At 44.7% G+C, this 19696-nt stretch overlaps 2 protein-coding genes across 3 annotated transcripts in view; one reads left to right on the forward strand and one right to left on the reverse strand.

Annotated features, from left to right (window-relative positions):
* LOC138800911 (microtubule-associated protein 1B-like) overlaps positions 1-19696 on the reverse strand; it is a 59941-nt gene that overhangs the window by 17682 nt on the left and 22563 nt on the right. For both annotated transcript variants that reach the window (XM_069983115.1, XM_069983114.1), the window contains exons 5-9: positions 14911-14985; positions 14184-14255; positions 10188-10262; positions 9372-9447; positions 4848-4927 (exon numbers count right to left, since the gene is read on the reverse strand). In XM_069983115.1, the coding sequence (XP_069839216.1) occupies positions 9430-9447; positions 10188-10262; positions 14184-14255; positions 14911-14985 (240 nt within the window). In that variant the 3' untranslated portion in view covers positions 4848-4927; positions 9372-9429. The remainder of the gene's footprint in view (positions 1-4847; positions 4928-9371; positions 9448-10187; positions 10263-14183; positions 14256-14910; positions 14986-19696) is intronic.
* The window catches only part of NDUFA10 (NADH:ubiquinone oxidoreductase subunit A10), a 94375-nt gene that overhangs the window by 5685 nt on the left and 68994 nt on the right, over positions 1-19696 (forward strand). Inside the window, exons 2-3 of the mRNA XM_069983113.1 lie at positions 2996-3164; positions 3282-3497. Of these exons, the coding sequence (XP_069839214.1) occupies positions 2996-3164; positions 3282-3497 (385 nt within the window). The remainder of the gene's footprint in view (positions 1-2995; positions 3165-3281; positions 3498-19696) is intronic.

Here is a 19696-nt window from a genome sequence, read left to right on the forward strand (position 1 = left end):
CAGTACTGTGCATGTAATACATAGAGCTGTCAGTGTGCTCGGTGCTGTACATGTAATACATAGAGCTGTCAGTGTGCTCAGTGCTGTACATGTAATACATAGACTGTCACTGTGCTCAGTGTTGTACATGTAATACATACTGTCAGTGTGCTCAGTGCTGTACATGTAACACATGGAGCTGTCAGTGTGCTCAGTGCTGTACATGTAATAGAGCTGTCAGTGTGCTCAGTACTTTAAATGTAATAGAGCTGTCAGTGTGCTCAGTACTGTACATGTAATACATAGTGCTGTCAGTGTGCTCAGTGCTGTACATGTAATAGAGCTCTCAGTGTGCTCAGTGCTGTACATGTAATACATAGAGCTGTCAGTGTGCTCAGTGCTGTACATGTAATCGAGCTGTCAGTGTGCTCAGTACTGTGCATGTAATAGAGTTGTCAGTGTGCTCAGTGCTGTACATGTAATACATAGAGCTGTCAGTGTGCTCATTGCTATACATGTAATACATAGAGCTGTGTGTGCTCAGTGCTGTACATGTAATATATAGAGCTGTCAGTGTGCTCGGTGCTGTACATGTAATACGTAGAGCTGTCAGTGTGGTCAGTGCTGTACATGTAATACATAGTTGTCAGTGTGGTCAGTGCTGTACATGTAATACATAGAGCTGTCAGTGTGCTTGGTGCTGTACATGTAATACATAGAGCTGTCAGTGTGCTCTGTGCTGTACATGTAATAGAGCTGTCAGTGTGCTCAGTACTGTGCATGTAATACATAGAGCTGTCAGTGTGCTCAGTGCTATACATGTAATAGAGCTGTGTGTGTGCTCAGTGCTGTACATGTAATACATAGAGCTGTCAGTGTGCTCAGTACTGTACAAGTAATACATAGAGCTGTCAGTGTTGTCAGTGCTGTACATGTAATACATAGAGCTGTCAGTGTGGTCAGTGCTGTACATGTGATACATAGAGCTGTCAGTGTGCTCTGAGCTGTACATGTAATAGAGAGGTCAGTGTGCTCAGTGCTGTACATGTAATACATAGAGCTGTCAGTGTGCTCAGTACTGTACAAGTAATACATAGAGCTGTCAGTGTTGTCAGTGCTGTACATGTAATACATAGAGCTGTCAGTGTGCTCTGAGCTGTACATGTAATAGAGAGGTCAGTTTGCTCAGTGCTGTACATGTAATACATAGAGCTGTCAGTGTGCTCAGTGCTGTACATGTAATACATAGAGCTGTCAGTGTGGTCAGTGCTGTACATTTAATAGGCGGTCAGTGTGCTCAGTGCTGTACGTGTAATACATAGACTGTCACTGTGCTCAGTGTTGTACATGTAACATATAGAGCTGTCAGTGTGCTCAGTACTGTTCATGTAACACATAGAACTGTCAGTGTGCTCAGTGCTGTACATGTAATACATAGAGCTGTTAGTGTGCTCAGTGCTGTACATGTAATACATAGAGCTGTCAGTGTGCTCAGTGCTGTACATGTAATACATAGAGCTGTCAGTGTGCTCAGTGCTGTACATGTAATACATACTGTCAGTGTGCTCAGTGCTGTACATGTAATACATACTGTCAGTGTGCTCTTTGCTCTACATGTAATACATAGAGCTGTGTGTGTGCTTAGTGCTGTACATATATCACATAGAGCTGTGTGTGCGCGCTCAGTGCTGTACATGTAATACATAGAGCTGTCAGTGTGCTCAGTGCTGTACATGTAATACATATAGCTGTGTGTGTGCTCAGTGCTGTACATGTAATACATAGAGCTGTCAGTGTGCTCAGTGCTGTACATGTAATACATATAGCTGTGTGTGTGCTCAGTGCTGTACATATATCACATAGAGCTGTGTGTGTGCGCGCTCAGTGCTGTACATGTTATACATAGAGCTGTCATTGTGCTCAGTGCTGTACATGTAATACATAGAGCTGTCAGTGTGCTCAGTGCTGTACATGTAATACATAGAGCTGTCAGTAGGCTCAGTAGTGTGCATGAACGTATAGAGCTGTCGCTGTGCTCAGTGTTGTACACCTACACATAGAGCTGTCAGTGTACTTAGTACTGTACATGAATATATAGAGCTGCCAGTGTGCTCAGTGTTGTATATGTATACATAGGGGGAGAATTATCAAACATGGTGTAATGTGAAACTGGCTCAGTTGCCCCTAGCAACCAATCAGATTCCACCTTTCATTTCCCAAAGAGTCTGTGAGGAATGAAATGTGGAATCTGATTGGTTGCCCCAGTTTCACTTTACACCATGTCTGATAAATTTCCACCATAGAGTTGTACATGTACACACAGAGCTGCCTGTGCTTAGTACTGTATGTGACTGCATTGCTGTTATTGGGGCTCAGTGCTGTGCATGTACACATGGAGCTGTGAGTGTGGTCAGTGCTGTAAGAGAGCACATATATGTAACTATCAGTGTGCTTAGTGCGGACATATACACAGTACCAATAAAAAAGAAAGGAAAGGTCTGTCATATATACTCACTGGCACACCGAACATATAAAGAAAAAGAGTGTCTTAATTTTACATAAATCAAAGTAACATCACACTGGGACATAAACAGTTAAAAAACATAAAAACTCACAAAATACATCAAGGGGGGCCCACTACATATAGGGAAAATCCCCCAGGACTCTCCGACAAGCAAAAATAGCGAGAAGTCGAGGACCATATCAAACCAATGAATCTGAAGTGATAACTATGCCGTGCTACTGTAAACAACGATCATGAGGTAGAAAAACTACCAAAAAAAGGTGCAAAACTACCAGGGCCGGTATAACCAAGAAAAGACCAAAATATCACCAAATAATCAAAAGGGCAATGTCTGGTTCCACTGCTCCCTGCCTGTTATATTATTATGTATTATTCTCCTATACATGTCCTGGCATCAGTCAGTAATACTGACATTACAACTCTGCAGTGCTAATGTGTCCCACACTGATAAGCTGCTAACCTCCTCTTCCCATTTGTTTGGTGTTCAAACAGGCCCAGCTCCATGTCAGCTCCAGACACGGCCTGAAGTATGGCTACCTGGCGTACATGCTGGGCGAGAGAATCAACAAACGGTTTGGACCCAACAGCAAGATCATCACCGTTGATGGAAATTTGGCTTCTGGCAAAGGGAAACTTGCTCAGGCACTGGCTGAGAAAATGGGTGAGTCAGTTGTGGATTTGAAAAGATGTTTTTTCTGCAGCTGGGATATATCTTCTCGCAGTTTGCTTTTCCAGTGGCTTGTGGTTAAGTAATTCCTAACATTTTTCCATTACCCAGGTATGAAATATATGCCGGAAGCTGATCAGTATTACGCACACAGGATGACCGGGGATGGAAGCATTGTGCCTAACAAGTTTGCCGGCCTTTGGAGTCTAGAGAAATTCTATGAAGATCCCAAATGCCCAGATGGAAACTCCTATCGCATGCAGATATGGATGTTTGGTATGCGTATGCTGCAGTATTCCGATGCTCTGGATCATCTTCTGAGCACAGGTACATTAAACTTCTCTTTTAAGATTGCTTAAAGCAAATGTACCATGAATGAATACACCGGTGCTGTGGACCTTTTTTTTTGAACCATGACCTGGTTCCCGTGTACGGTGCCTGTCTATTCCCGGGCACTGACCCGGCCTGAAGCACTGGAGGTGTGGCCCGTGGCACCGGGATCTCAGAGCCAGCGCCGGTCTATTCATGTAAGAAACTTTAAGCAATGTACCTGATGGTACATTCACTTTAAAGTGCCTGCATACAACAGAAAAGCCAGACCCTACCCAGGCAGAGGGGCACAAGGTGACCAGGCTGGGGTGAGATAGGGGACATGAGAGCAGATTGTGTGTGTGTCCTATGTCTGTAATTAGGGGTCTGGAGTTATGTTGTGAATTGATTTGGGGGGTAGGGGTGGGAGTACTGAGATGGCCCTGGGTACACTAGTCATTTTTCTAAATTACCATTTTGAATTTGGCACCAAAATACCCTAATGGCATTGTTGTCTCTGCCCCCTGTTGTTCCTAACTGTGCGTTAGGTAATAACACTTTCTGCTCCGTCTCCAAAGCACTCGTGTCCAGCTATGCACCGTAGAATAACATTACTCTGGGGCTCATGCTGGAGATGGTTGCTGTGGAAATGGATCAGGAAGTTCTGGCTACAAACAGCATAGAGATCAGACACAATGGCGCCTGACATAAAACGAATATACCATCAGGTACTTTCGCTGTATATCTTGCCGATGTATAGAAAGGTGCCGATGTGGGGAAGCTGGTGCTGCGGTCGTTTTTTTTTTTAAACCGCGGCCTGGTTCCCGTGTACGGCACTGGCACCGACACCGCTATTCATGGGCACCGGGCTGGGGGTGAAGCATTGGAGGAGGCTCGCCCCCAGTAAGAGGAAACCCCAGTCCTTCTATGACACGGCTCGATTAGAATCAATGCTAAATTAATGATTAAATAATGTAATAATGAATAATTTTTACCTAAAGCGGACTACTAATGTGGACTTAATAAATTGGGCACTCTGTGTAATACGCTATGGACAGCACAGAGGCCTGCTTATACTACACAGGGTTTGCACTGTGTGTCATACGCTATGGGACATCACATAGGCCTTCTTCTACTTCTCTTTGAAAGGTAACCATATTAGAGTGTGTGTAATGTTACTTTACCGTCAATGGAAAGAAACAGCACCTGTGCCATGTTTCTCTTCCTTCCTAATGTCAGTGTTATCATATCAGGTGTCCATAGAATATATATGTCATTACAGTCCTATATCTACATGGGCCAGGAACATATTATCACACCAAGAGTCTAGCCTGACACCTATCAGTAATTAATAATTATATTAATTACCTGTCCTGCAACTTCCTTCTTGCTTCTGATGGGAATGTCTGTCTCCTTGCGTATTCTTATTTATTTATTTTTTTGTCGTCCTAGAGTTAAAAAAAAAGTGACAGGTGTGATAATATGTTCCTGGAATGGAGATCCTGATATATAGATAACACTAGAAAATATTTTTCAGAGGCTAAAGGAAAAATTAATAATCAATTCACATGGGTTGCAGTATGCATAATACTGTATGGCCCAGCACAGAGGCCTGCTTATACTACACAGGGCCTACACTGTGCCTAATACTCTATGGGCCAGCACAGAGGCCTGCTTATACTACACAGGGTTTGGACGGTGCGTCAAACACTATAGGACAGCACAGAGGCCTGCTTATACTACACAGGGTTTGCACTGTGTGTCATACGCTATGGGACATCACATAGGCCTTCTTATACATCTCTTTGAAAGGTAACCATATTAGAGTATGTGTAATGTTTTTTGTACCGTAAATGGAGAGAATTAGCAAATGTGCCAGGCCCGGACTGGTAATCTGGCAAGGCGGGCAAATGCCCGCTGGGCTGGCCAGATTACCAGCCCGGGGGCCGCACAATGGAAAAAAATAAATTAAAAAATCACTGCTGCGGCTCTCTCCTGACGTGCTCCTCCAATCCAATCAATGTGGGGCCGATGTGGCCGGCCGCATCGGCCCCTCGTTGGTTACAGGAGCACGTCAGGAGCGGGCCAGCCGGGTCGAGGTGAGCGGGCTGTGGTTGCGGGAGGGGGCTGCAGTGGCGTGTCTCCGCCCCGCCTGGTCCCCCCCCCCCCCCCCCCCCCCCCCCAAGTGCCGAGGGCCGCAGACGTGCCGCGCGCAGGCACGTCTGCAGCCACCTCCACCAGGCCCCCAGCGGTGACGTCACTTCCCTGACGCGCCGCTGAGGACCTGGAGAAGAGAGAGGAGAGCCGCCGCCGTGGACCGAAGATCCAGCCGAGGAAGAAGCTGCTGGGGATCGAGGTGAGGTGAGAATGTTTGTTATTTTTGTTTTTTTAACCCCTTCATATGTGGCCATGCGGGGGGGCTATTCTATATGGGAGGGGGATGCAGGGGGGCTATTCTATATGGGGGGCTGCAGGGGGGGCTATTCTATATAGGAGGGGGATGCAGGGGGGCTATTCTATATAGGAGGGGGGTGCAGATGGGATTTTCTATATGGGGGGATTCGGGGGGGGGCTATTCTATATAGGAGGGGGATGCAGGGGGCTATTCTATATGGGAGGGGGATGCAGGGGGCTATTCTATATAGGAGGAGGATGCAGGGGGGCTATTCTATATAAGAGGGGGATGCAGGGGGCTATTCTTTATGGGAGGGGGATGCAGGGGGCTATTCTATATAGGAGGGGGATGCAGGGGGCTATTTTATATAGGAGGGGGATGCAGGGGGCTATTTTATATAGGAGGGGGATGCAGGGGGCTATTTTATATAGGAGGGGGATGCAGGGGGCCATTTTATATAGGAGGGGGATGCAGGGGGCTATTTTATATAGGAGGGGGATGCAGGGGGCTATTTTATATAGGAGGGGGATGCAGGGGGCTATTTTATATAGGAGGGGGATGCAGGGGGCTATTTTATATAGGAGGGGGATGCAGGGGGCTATTTTATATGGGAGGGGGATGCAGGGGGCTATTTTATATAGGAGGGGGATGCAGGGGGCTATTCTATATAGGAGGGGGATGCAGGGGGCTGTTCTATATGGGGGGGGATGCAGGGGGGCTATTCTATATGGGAGGAGGATGCAGGGGGCTATTCTATATTGGGGGGATGCAGGGGGGCTATTCTATATTGGGGATTCAGGGGGACTATTCTATATAGGGGGATGCAGGGGGGGCTATTCTATATGGCGTGATGCAGGGGGGGCTATTCTATATGGGGGATGCAGGGGGCTATTCTATATGGGGGAATGTACAGGGGGTGCTATTTTATATGGGGGGGATGTACAGGAGGGGGCTATTCTATATGAGGGGATGCAGGGGGGGGCTATTCTATATGGCGGGATGCAGGGGGGGGCTATTCTATATGGGGGATGCAGGGGGGGCTATTCTATATGGGGGAATGTACAGGGTATGCTATTTTATATGGGGGGGATGTACAGGAGGGGGGCTATTCTATATGAGGGGATGCAGGGGGCTATTCTTTATGAGGGGATGCAGGGGGGGGCTATTCTATATGGGGGAATGCACAGGGGGGCTATTCTAAATGCGGGGATGCAGGGCGGCTATTCTATATGGGGGATGTACAGCAGGGGGGGTATTCTATATGGAGGGATGTATAGATGAGGATGTTGCTGGAGCAAGAAGCCTAAAATGTCTGTCTGACAGATCCCGTGGAGAGGAGTCATGGCCAGAGAAGCCCTCATGATGGCCGGAGCCAGATGGAGAAGAAAAGGAAAAGTGGACGTCTCTTCATGAAGAGAAGACACCTACTGTGAGTGACAGGATGTAATTGCACTATATCACTAAAGGTCCGTTTACACAGAAAGATTATCTGACAGATTATTTGCCAAAGATTTGAAGCCAAAGCCAGGAATGGATTTAAAAAGTGTAAAAAATCTCAGGCTTTCCTTTATGACTTGATGTCTGTTTCTGGCTTTGGCTTCAAATCTTTGGCAGATAATCTTTCTGTTGAAATAGACCCTTATAAGGTCTTCAGAACCTTTATACAGCTGGGATCTACCTCAGTATCAGGGGTGTCAAACCCGTCCCTCCAGGTGTTGCAAAACTACAATTCCCATCATGCTTTAGCTGTCCAGGCATGATGGGATCTGTAGTTTTGTAACAGCTGGAGGGCCGGAGTGTGACACCTGTGTTCTATGGTCACTGTTCTGGGAGAATGTTGGTCTTTATAGTGGCTGTTATTTGGTGCCAGTATAGTGGTATTATCCAGTCACCGTATGCTGCGGGTAGTGGGCATGGTGTGATGGTATAGTGGTATTATCCAGTCACCGTATGCTGCGGGTAGTGGGCATGGTGTGATGGTATTACTCGTATTATTGGTAATATTAGTGTTTTATATAGTGGATTGTATTCAGTCACAGTGTAGCGGTATTAGTCATTATGTGGTGGTAATGGCCGTGCTCATGGTGTGGTGATATTATTTGTTACTTATATACTGGTAGTATTGGCAATATTGGTGGGTTTGCTTGGTAAGAGTATGGCAGTAACGTGTATAGTGTGGTGATAATATTTGCTTCCTGGTGTTATTAACTATGACAGTGTTATCATGCACAGAAAATTCTTACCTATATTACCATTATATATCCTAAAATTTGTCCCGGGGCCCTACTTATAAGATAGATAGATAGACAGACAGACAGACAGACAGACAGACATTTCCTACTGGATATCTATCTATCTATCTATCTATCTATCTATCTATCTAGCAGCTTATTATGTAGCTTTGATTACACATGAGATCACAACCAGACACGTTTTAATAATTAAAACCTTACTACTTATACCGCCATTATATGGGGTGCAGACATAGTCAGGATAAAAGGGATTTTAAAAATATAGTAACTTTTCTCCAAAAACAGCACCACCCTGTCCTCAGACTGTGTATGGTTATTACAACTTGGCTTCGTTCACTTTAATGAAACTGAGCTGCAATACCTCACACAAACTGAAGAAGAGTGTGGCGCTGTTTCTGGAAGAAGGTGGCCGTGTTTTTCTCCTTTAAAGGAAATCTAGGTCTAGGGCTGTAGATCTCAGCAGACAGGTGTGAGGGAGATATCACTGACAGGAACTTTAGTCCAGTGTAAACTTATATAATTGTCGTTTTCATTTCCAACTAAAGTTTCACAACAGTAGCCGCAGCAGCACCACCCTATACGTCCATCAGTCAGAGCAGGAAGGGGTGGGGCAGAAGGTGCTGCTGTGGCTCCACCTCTCTGACACTTCAGCTGGTAATGAAAAGAATGATTATAGAGGTTTACACTGGACTAAAGATCCAGTCCCTGATCTGTACCCTGGGATCTACAGCTGTGTACCTGCTATAGACCTCACAGGTTCCCTTTAAGGGAACGTTCATACCTAGTCCAATGCGGATTTGATGCTTCTGATTTAATCAGTTGAAATGAATGCATAAATATGCTGCATCAAATCCACAGCAGATTATGTTATATCATTATTTTTAGGTGCTGATGGTGGGGTTCACATGTTTAAGGGAGTAGTGGGGACATGGCTAAATGAAGCAGAATTTGCTACAGCTCGTATTTTACATGGCTATCCATGATATGGTGTGTGGGCTGCTGGGGTCTGACTGCCAGGGTTGATTTAAAGTCCCAGTCCGGCCCTGAAATGTGCCATGTTTCTCTTCCTCCCTAATGTCAGTATTCCTCCCTAATGTCAGTGTTATCATATCATGTGTCCATAGAAAATATATGTCATTACAGTCATATATCTACATGGGCCAGGAACATATTATCACACCTGTGCAGGTCTAGACCAAGAGTCTAGCCTGACAGTTCTCAGTAATTAATAATTATATTAATTACCTGTCCTGCGACTTCCTTCTTGCTTCTGATGGGAATGTCTGTCTCCTTCCATATTTATTTATTTATTTTTTTCGTCCTCGTAGAGTTAAAAAAAAAAGTGACAGGTGTGATAATATGTTCCTGGAATGGAGATCCTGATATATAGATAACACTAAAAATTATTTTTCAGAGGCTAAAGGAAAAATGAATAATCAATTCACATGGGTTGCAGTATGCATAATACTGTATGGCCCAGCACAGAGCCCTGCTTATACTACACAGGGGTTGCACTGTGCGTAATACTTTATGGCCCAGCACAAAGGCCTGCTTATACTACACAGGGCCTACACTGTGCCTAATACTCTATGGGCCAGCACAGAGGCCTGCTTATACTACACAGGGCCTACACTGTGCCTAATACTCTATGGGCCAGCACAGAGGCCTGCTTATACTACACAGGGTTTGCACTGTGCGTCATACACTATAGGACAGCACAGAGGCCTGCTTATACTACACAGGGTTTGCACTGTGTGTCATACGCTATGGGACATCACATAGGCCTTCTTATACTTCTCTTTGAAAGGTAACCATATTAGAGTGTGTGTAATGTTACTTTACTATAAATGGAGAGAGTTAGCAAATGTGCCATGTTTCTCTTCCTCCCTAATGTCAGTATTCCTCCCTAATGTCAGTGTTATCATATCAGGTGTCCATAGAAGATATATGTCATTACAGACATATATCTACATGGGCCAGAAACATATTATCACACCTATGCAGGTCTAGACCAATAGTCTAGCCTGACAGTTATCTGTAATTAATAATTATATTAATTACCTGTCCTGCGACTTCCTTCTTGCTTCTGATGGGAATGTCGGTCTCCTTGCGGATTCTTGTTTTCTTGTCGTCCTTCTAGAGTGAAAAACAATCACAGGTGTGATAATATGTTCCTGGAATGGAGACCCTGATATATAGATAACACCTATAAATACATTTTTTAGATGCTAAATGAAAAATTAATAATCAATTCACAGGGGTTGCAGTATGTGTAATACTCTATGGCCAAGCAATGAGGCCTGCTTATACTACACAGGGGTTGTACTGTGCGTCATACACTATGGGACAGCACATAGGCCTTCTAATACTACATTTCTAATGGTAACCATATTAGAGTGTGTGTAATGTTACTTTACCGTAAGTGGAGAGAATTAGCACCTGTGCCATGTTTCTCTTCCTCCCTAATGTCAGTGTTATCATATCAGGTGTCCATAGAAGATATATGTCTTTACAGACATATATCTACTAGTGATGTCACGATACCAGAATTTTGAGTTCGATACCGATAACAGCTGTTTTATTTCGATACTCGATACTATTTCAATACTAAATAAAGTTTGAAAAAAACAAACTAAAAAAAAATACAAAATACATAATGCCCCCCACCCAGACTGCGGATATGTGCACTAAAACTCCTAGCATACCTCTTTATGCACAACAACTCCCAGCATACCTCTTTGTTCACAAGGAGGTATGCTGGGTGTTGTAGTGCAGAAGGAGGTATGCTGGAAGTTGTAGTGCAGAAGGAGGTATGCTGGGAGTTGTTGTGCAGAAGGTGATATGCTGAGAGTTGTTGTGCAGAAGGTGATATGCTGAGAGTTGTTGTGCAGAAGGAGATATGCTGAGAGTTGTTGTGCAGAAGGAGATATGCTGGGAGTTGTTGTGCAGAAGGAGGTATGCTGGGAGTTGTTGTGCAGAAGGAGGTATGCTGGGAGTGGTGTCAGGAGGCTGCTGCTGTGCAACTGCAACTCCCAACATATCTCTGTGCACTACAACTCCCAGCATACCTCCTTCTGCACTACAACTCCCACCAATCAGCTAGTTATTCTGTATCCTATATTTTGGGAGACCCCTTTGAGTCTGTGGTGGTTGCAATGCAGTTATTGCCCGCAAGGTATTTAAATATGTAAAAACCTTGCAGCAAATAGCCATACTGCAGCATGTGAACACAGCTGCAATTGGCCAGTAACTTGTGTCATAACTATTATCGCACAGGGAGCTCTAACTGTAAGTCATACATTTCATATACTTTGTAATGGAAAACCTGTGGCTTTTCAGCTCAGGAGGAACTACAAGTCACATCATGCACGTCTGGTCACAGTCTGACTTGTACAGCAGCAGTGCAGGCTGGGAGTTGTAGTCTGGCATCGGCTGTGCAGCCCCGGGTGCAGACAATAGCCGCTCACTTTCATTCTGGTATATCATACAGATGGTGCCCCCAATGGTCACCACAAGCACCAGGGCCGCTCTGACGATCCCGTTCTGGCTCTCCTGGGACCCGGACAGTAGGGCTGGGTGATAATGGCCTAAATCAATAAGACTGTTAATCATACAAGTAGCCGCTGGAACGATCATTATGACACACCCCTTTTTGTTATCCACATCCACTTGGTCGTGCCACACTGGCGATATTTTGTTTCAGTTGTTTTTTTTTCCTAGGTTAATTGCACTAAAGCTGGGATTCTACGCCCCCCCCCCCCCCTTGTGGTGGTGTATATGTGACCTTTTGATCACTTTTTATTACATTTTTCCTGGGTTGTGATGTGACCAAAAATCAGCAGACTTGGCTTTTTTGTACTTAGGCTATTTACTAAGCAAGATCAGGAATGTCATCATTTTATAGTCCAGACAATAACATTTCAGCTATCTGGGCATGTTGGGGGTTGTAGTTATGCTAATATTTCAGATATCAGGGTATGCTGCTTTTGTAGTTGGTATAGGGCTAGGCAATATGGGCAATTCTCAATTTAAATGTTTGTTTGTTTTTTTTTAATTTAATTTTTTAGTGCTAAATCACTCATGTTCCTATCACCCCCCAGTGTCTGTATATACTGTGAGATGTTAGTGTCTGTATATACTGTGGCACTGCAGGGGGTCTATGCACAGCGCCAGGGTTGGCACAATGTACATGGGGGAGACTGACACAGAATATTCAGACACTGCAATGACATAGATAGAGGGGACAGAGAGAGAAAGAGGAAACGGATAGAGGGGACAGAGAGAAAGAAGGGACAGATAGAGGGGACAGAGAGAGACAGAGAGATACCGTATTTTTCGGACTATAAAGCGCACCGGACTATAAGGCGCACCTTCAATTTTAGCCTGCTAAGCCATCCAGGTTCATAAATAAGGCGCACCAGACTTCTTCATGGAGCATTGCGGCCACCATAGTTAGGAGCCTCAGTACAGTACAGTGTTGCCTATAACCTCCGGCCACTAGGTGGCGCTATTGAATGAAAGTCTATGCCTAAAGCCTATGCCTGAGTCTGTATCCGGACTGCGGAGAGCAGGGAGAGCGGTACAGCGCTACAACTGGAGAGGGGGACAGCAGGACAGGCCTGCGGAGCCATGGGCCGGGAGTGCAGGTGAGGGAGTGCTGCGCTGTGCTGTGTGGCGGGGAGATGTGAGCTCAGCAGCCTATCTGCCCATGGAGGCCGGAGCTGTCCCGGTCCATATATAAGGCGCACTGGACTATAAGGCGCACTTAAAATACTATGATTTTCTAAGAAATTGTAAGTGCGCCTTATAGTCCGAAAAATTCGGTAGATAGGGAGAAAGAGGAAACAGAGGCCGTGCAGAGGTCACCACACTGCCCGGGAAGCACGGCTTGTGCTATGGAGTACGGTACAGCCGCTCCCATTCTGGCTGTACTGCGCCTGTGCAGAATATCCTCTTACCCCGCCTCACACTGAGTTCGAGGCAATTCTGCACAGACGCTGTACAGCCTGAATGGAAGCGGCTGTACTGTACATGTGCGGCGGCGTAAGAACGTAGGTGCGCAGACGTCGTGCACGGCGCGCTCCCGAGTGACGTCGGAGCTACTAGGTAATTTGAATCACGCCCAGAGGGGCATGATTACCGCCGAAGAACACCTAGGGGACCCGGACTGAATGTGACTTCCATCTAGCTGAACACCGCTCAGGTGACTACCTGATGTAATTTGCATACCGGCGCTAGTTTTATAAAGTTATTTTATGGATTACACGGGGGAGGCAGGGAGTATATAGAAACATGTATGGAAAGTGTTCTGTTCTCTAACAGCACATTTAAAAAGCTATATATGCATTTTTGAGGGGATTGGTTCCCTTTAACATTAAAGCGACTGGCTGGATTATTAAGGACCTGTGCAATGATCGGCGTGGAGAAAATGTTCCAGTGGCATTCCTAATGATGAAGAGGGTGGGGAGAAGGGACGGAGAGGTGGTGCAACGTTAGGGCACAAATACTCCCGTTCGACACGGGCTTCAAGTTTAAAAGTAATTTTTTAGGACAATAACTGCATCACCTTCCGAACGGACTGCAGGACAAATCTTTGATTAAAAGCAGCCATCCAAAGGTACAAGTGGTTTGGGGGGGGGGGGGGGACACACAGATTGTGGGTACAGAGTCGCTTTAAAGTGACTGTACCACCAAGCCCAGACTGAAGCACTGGAGGCTGGCCGACCCACCCCCAGTGGGAAGAGACCCCAGCCCCTCTATGACATGACTCCATTAGAATCAATGGAACTCTATTATAGAGGGGCGGGGGTTTCCTCCCACTAAGGGTGGGTCAGCCAGCCTCCAGTGCTTTAGTCTGGGCCTGGTGGTACAGTCACTTTAAGTATCGATACCAGGAAATCCTGTTTCCTGCCAAAATATCAATAGTAGTATCGATATTTTGGTACATCGTGCATCCCTAATATCTACATGGGCCAGGAACGTATTATCACACCTGTGCAGGTCTAGACCAAGAGTCTAGCCTGACCGTTATCAGTAATTAATAATTATATTAATTACCTGTCCTGCGACTTCCTTCTTCCTTCTGATAGGAATGTCTGTCTCCTTGCGTATTTTTTTTTTTCCGTCCTCCTAGAGTAAAAAAAAAGTGACAGGTGTGATAATATGTTCCTGGAATGGAGACCCTGATATATAGATAACACCTATAAATACATTTTTCAGACTTAAGTAAAAAATTATAATCAATTCACATGGGTTGCAGTATGCATAATACTGTATGGCCCAGCACAGAGCCCTGCTTATACTACACAGGGGTTGCACTATGCCTAATACTCTATGGGCCAGCACAGAGGCCTGCTTATACTACACAGGGCCTACACTGTGCTTAATACTCTATGGGCCAGCACAGAGGCCTGCTTATACTACACAGGGTTTGCACTGTGCGTCATACACTATAGGACAGCACAGAGGCCTGCTTATACTACACAGGGTTTGCACTGTGTGTCATACGCTATGGGACATCACAGAGGCCTTATACTTCTCTTTGAAAGGTAACCATATTAGAGTGTGTGTAATGTTTTTTTTTACTGTAAATGGAGAGAATTAGCAAATGTGCCATGTTTCTCTTCCTCCCTAATGTCAGTGTTATCATATCAGGTGTCCATAGAAGATATATGTTATTACAGACATATATCTACATGGGCCAGGAACATATTATCATACCTGTGCAGGTCTAGACCAATAGTCTAGCCTGACACCTATCAGTAATTAATAATATAATAATTACCTGTCCTGCGACTTCCTTCTTGCTTCTGATGGGAATGTCTGTCTCCTTGTGTATTCTTTTTTTCTTATCGTTCTCCTAGAGTAAAATAAATATCCAAACAAAAAATGCCCAAAAATAATTACAGTCCTAAACGCACCAAAAAATGTATTATACAAAGACAAATCCAAAGAAGGATCAAAAAAATGCAGGACAATTCAAAATAAATATACTTATATTTCTTTATTAAAGTAGAATTTAATTCAAAATACATACAGAAAAAATAATAAATAAAAAGCACAAAAATTGGGGGAATGAAACAACACAAAATACATAGAACGGTGATGGGACATAAAGCAATGTTTTATGAAGTCATATATTGCACATGCATGAAAGTTAAATTAAACTAATATAATCATGGCAGTATAAGCACGTTTCGCGTGGCTCCCTTGACAAAGCGAGCCACGCGAAACGTGCGTAGGGTGAGTAGGTGTGTGGGACTTGTTGCAGTATACGCATCCTCCTAGTTTGTATGTCCATTTGATATTTACTTGTTGGTGATTTCACCTTTATAGTTGCTTATTTAGCAAATTGCAGCTTTAAATAGGTTGTTTACCTTATGCACTTTTTGCACTTTATTATTTGCTGCTAATTAAATACTATCTACACTATTTTTTACTTAATGGAGGGTGCTTATACTGCCATGATTATATTAGTTTAATTTAACTTTCATGCATGTGCAATATATGACTTCATAAAACATTGCTTTATGTCCCATCACCGTTCTATGTATTTTGTGTTGTTTCATTCCCCCAATTTTTGTGCTTTTTATTTATTATTTTTTCTGTATGTATTTTAAATTAAATTCTACTTTAATAAAGAAATATAAGTATATTTATTTTGAATTGTCCTGCATTTTTTTGATCCTTCTTTGGATTTGTCTTTGTATAATAGAGTAAAATAAAGTGACAGCTGTGATAATATGTTCCTGGAATGGAGATCCTGATATATAGATAACACTATAAAGACATGTTTCAGACACTGAGGGAATACTTAAAGGAGACCTCTAGCCAAAATATAATTTTTGATACGTTATTACATAGGCAAAGTTAGACAAAATCCTAATATGCACTAATTATGGGAAATGACCAGATAGGCTTCATTTTCTCAAAAAAATAAAATAAATAAATAAATGACGTCTGGAATCCTGTGTAATGTATCTACCTAATGAGTCCAGCAGGGGGCGCTGTATAGTGTAGAAATTACATGTAAGAAGCAGCAGGGGATGGCGGCATATCAAAGGTATTTATGGCTGGAGAGGTGCTGGAGGGACATGGGGGACATTTGGTGATGCTGCTGGGCACGGGGAGTTAATGCAGGCACAGAGTCTCCTGTCAGGAGACCTCAGTCATTTAGGGGAGTCGGATCTAGAGGAGCCCGGGCAGCGAGGGAGTCACCCGGCAGGAGCCCCTGTACGCCGGTAACTGCAGGAGGTGGATCGGGACCGGCAGCCCTGCAAGCTTGTGCGATTGTATAATAGAGGAGGCGGAAGGTCCAGGAGCTGCTGCAGGAGGCACTGCTAGCATGGTACTAGCTGGTCTAGCTTGGGAGCACATGGAGTGGGCTTTTAGATTTGTTCACACAAGGTGCTGGCTGGCGGCCATTGCCTCTGCTGGCCATGCCTGCGGGGTGGTGCAGCTCTGGCCCTGGGGGCTTGGTTCTGCGACACAGGGGTCGCTGGACTGCTCCCCTCTGTGGGCACAGGCTTTGCGGCTTGTGGATTATCAAAATATATATATATTTTCTTTATCACTTGATTTCATATTCATAATAGAGGAAATGGGTTGTATTTCTCTAACTGGGATACAGATGCTGGGATACAGGCGCTTTTACATAGTAAGAAAACTATCAGAATAAACCTAATCTATCCATGCAGTATATCAGTCATGTCAAACTCTAGTCCACGGTGTCATATTTTTTGGCCCACCAGGCAATTCAGTTTTAATTACATTTGGCCTGCCATGGCTACTATATAAGAGACTAAGCTGGAAAAAAACGCACTAAAATAGCTGATTTTTATTAAATTATTTATCACAAAAAAATTAATAAAGAGCAATCAAAATTTTTCTGTTACATCAATATGATATTAAGAAAAACTAGAGATCATGGCGCAAAAAATGACACCTCAACCAGCCCTGTCGGTGGTAAAATAAAAGCGTTACGGCTCTTAGAAGTGTTTGTAGGAACATTGCATTAATTTGACCCAGACTTTTGTGCATTAAAGGGCTTTGTCTTGAAGGGGTTAAAAGTCATGGCCTCTCTGACGTGGTCATATCAACATGAAAGAAAAGCAGAAAGATTTATTTCAGGATATGGAGGACTTTTTTTTTCCTTTTTAGGAGCAGAGAAGGTAGATCTTCATAGACCTAATATTGCGCAGATATTAGACTTCCTCCAGAAGGACTTAGAGAAAGGCCTTAAGCCAGCCACTTTAAAAGTACAGGCCTCTGCTTTGGGAGCATTATACAACCGATAGCTACTCATCCTTGGGTAGTTAGATTTTTCAGAGCGGCTACCAGGATCTCTCCAAGGCTGCCTCCCACTGTACCTTCCTGGGACTTGAGTATAGTTCTTAAAAGTTTGACAGATGCTCCATTTGAACCTGTGTCAGAAATATCTATTAAAAATCTAAAAATTAAAAACTCTTAAAACGGTGCTTCTGGTAGCAGTAACTTCAGCCAGACGAGTTGGGGAGTTAGCAAGCCTGTCATGCTGTGAACCCTATACTAAAGTTCTGTCAGATAGAATCGTATTCAAACCAGACCCTGTGTTTTTGTCCAAATTTGTCTCAGATTTTCATAGTTCTCAGGAGATAGTGCTGCCCTCTTTCTGTGATAATCCAGCTAATAATAGGGAATGAGAATTTCATTGTTTAGATGTAAGGCGCTCAGTGTTACAATACCTAGAAATCACCTAGCAATTTAGACGATCTAGATCTCTGTTTGTACAGTTTTCCGGAGCTAATAAGGGATGTAAGGCTAGTAGTAGTACTATAGCCAGATGGATAAGGCAGGCTATTTGCTCATCTTACTGTTCTGCTGGTCTTTCTCCTCCCCTTAGGCTCAGAGCTCATTCCACTCGAGCTATTGCGGCTTCTTGGGCTGAAAGAAGTGATTCTTCCTTCTCTCAGATCTGCAGGGCGGCTGTTTGGTCCTCACCGCACACTTTTTTCCGACACACTAGGATGGATCTTTCCGATTCCTCTGGTGTGGCCTAGGGCTGGGCGATATAAACGATATGCCAAAATATCGTCATCAATTCGGTTGACGATATAGATTTTTGGCATATCGTCATATCGCGATATACCACGGAGCGGTAGTGAATAAGCTTCTCACTTACCGCTCCGTGGTACCGCGCTGCAGGGCCTCCCGTTCACGCATCGTCAGCGCGCTAGCGCGCTGATGCGTGTGATGTCAGGTCTCCCAGTGCATGCTGGGAAGAAGACGCGGCCCGTCTCGCCTCGCGGACTCCATCAGCCAGCCCTGCAGGAAAGGTAAGTAGCATAGGGGTCGGGGGCGGCAGATGGCTTGGCATGGGGCTGATGATGGCCCTGGCTGGGGGGACATGATGGCTGGCACATGAAATGGCTGGAAAACTGAGAGGGGAGATGACTGGCACTGGGGGGGGGGGCTGATGACTGGCAACGGGGGGCTGATGACTGGCAAGGCGGGTGATAACTGACACAAGGGAGGGCTGATGACTGGCACAGGGTGGGCTGATGGCACAGGGTGGGCTGATGGCACAGGGGAAGGCTGATGACTGGCAAGGGGGGCTGATGACTGGCAAGGGGGGCTGATGACTGGCAAGGGGGCTGATGACTGGCGCAAGGGGGGCTGATGGCACAGGGGAGGGCTGATCACTGGCACAGGGTGGGCTGATGACTGGCAAGGGGGGTGATAACTGGCACAAAGGGGGCTGAAGGCATAGGGGAGGGCTGATCACTGGCACAGGGGAAGGCTGATGACTGGCAAGGGGGGGGGGGTGAGTATACACACACAAAAAAATTTATATATCGTGATATATCGTTATATCGTGCATGCATCAAATTATATCGTGATATAAATTTTAGGCCATATCGCCCAGCCCTAGTGTGGCCTTTGGGAGAAAAGTCTTACAGTCTATAGTCCCTCCCTAGTTTCTTTCATCTCTGGTATTCTCTCCATGGTGCTGTCATGTCGAAGGGGAAAACAGGAGTTACTCACCGGGTAATGATGTTTCTTTGAGTACAGACAGCACCATTACATCCCAACCTATTGGTTCCTTTTCACTGTTTGTTTCACTTATGTGTGCAGTAAAAAAAAATGCAGGTTGAGAAACCCGGCTCTATACGACAGCACAGAGGCCTGCTTATACTACAAAGGGTTTGCACTGTGCCTAATACACTATAGGACAGCACAGAGGCCTGCTTATACTACAAAGGGTTTGCACTGTGCCTTATACACTATAGGACAGCACAGAGGCCTGCTTATACTACACAGGGTTTGCACTCTGCTTCATACACTATAGGACAGCACAGAGGCCTGCTTATACTACAAAGGGTTTGCACTCTGCGTGATACGCTATGGGACATCACATAGGCCTTCTTATACTTCTCTTTGAAGGTAACCATTTTAGAGTGTATGTAATGTTACTTTACCGTAAGTGGAGAGAATTAGCACCTGTGCCATGTTTCTCTTCCTCCCTAATGTCAGTGTTATCATATCAGGTGTCCATAGAAGATATATGTCATTACAAACATATATCTACATGG

Source organism: Dendropsophus ebraccatus, chromosome 9 (genome assembly GCF_027789765.1).
Source record: "Dendropsophus ebraccatus isolate aDenEbr1 chromosome 9, aDenEbr1.pat, whole genome shotgun sequence".
Classification (NCBI taxonomy): Eukaryota; Metazoa; Chordata; class Amphibia; order Anura; family Hylidae; genus Dendropsophus; species Dendropsophus ebraccatus.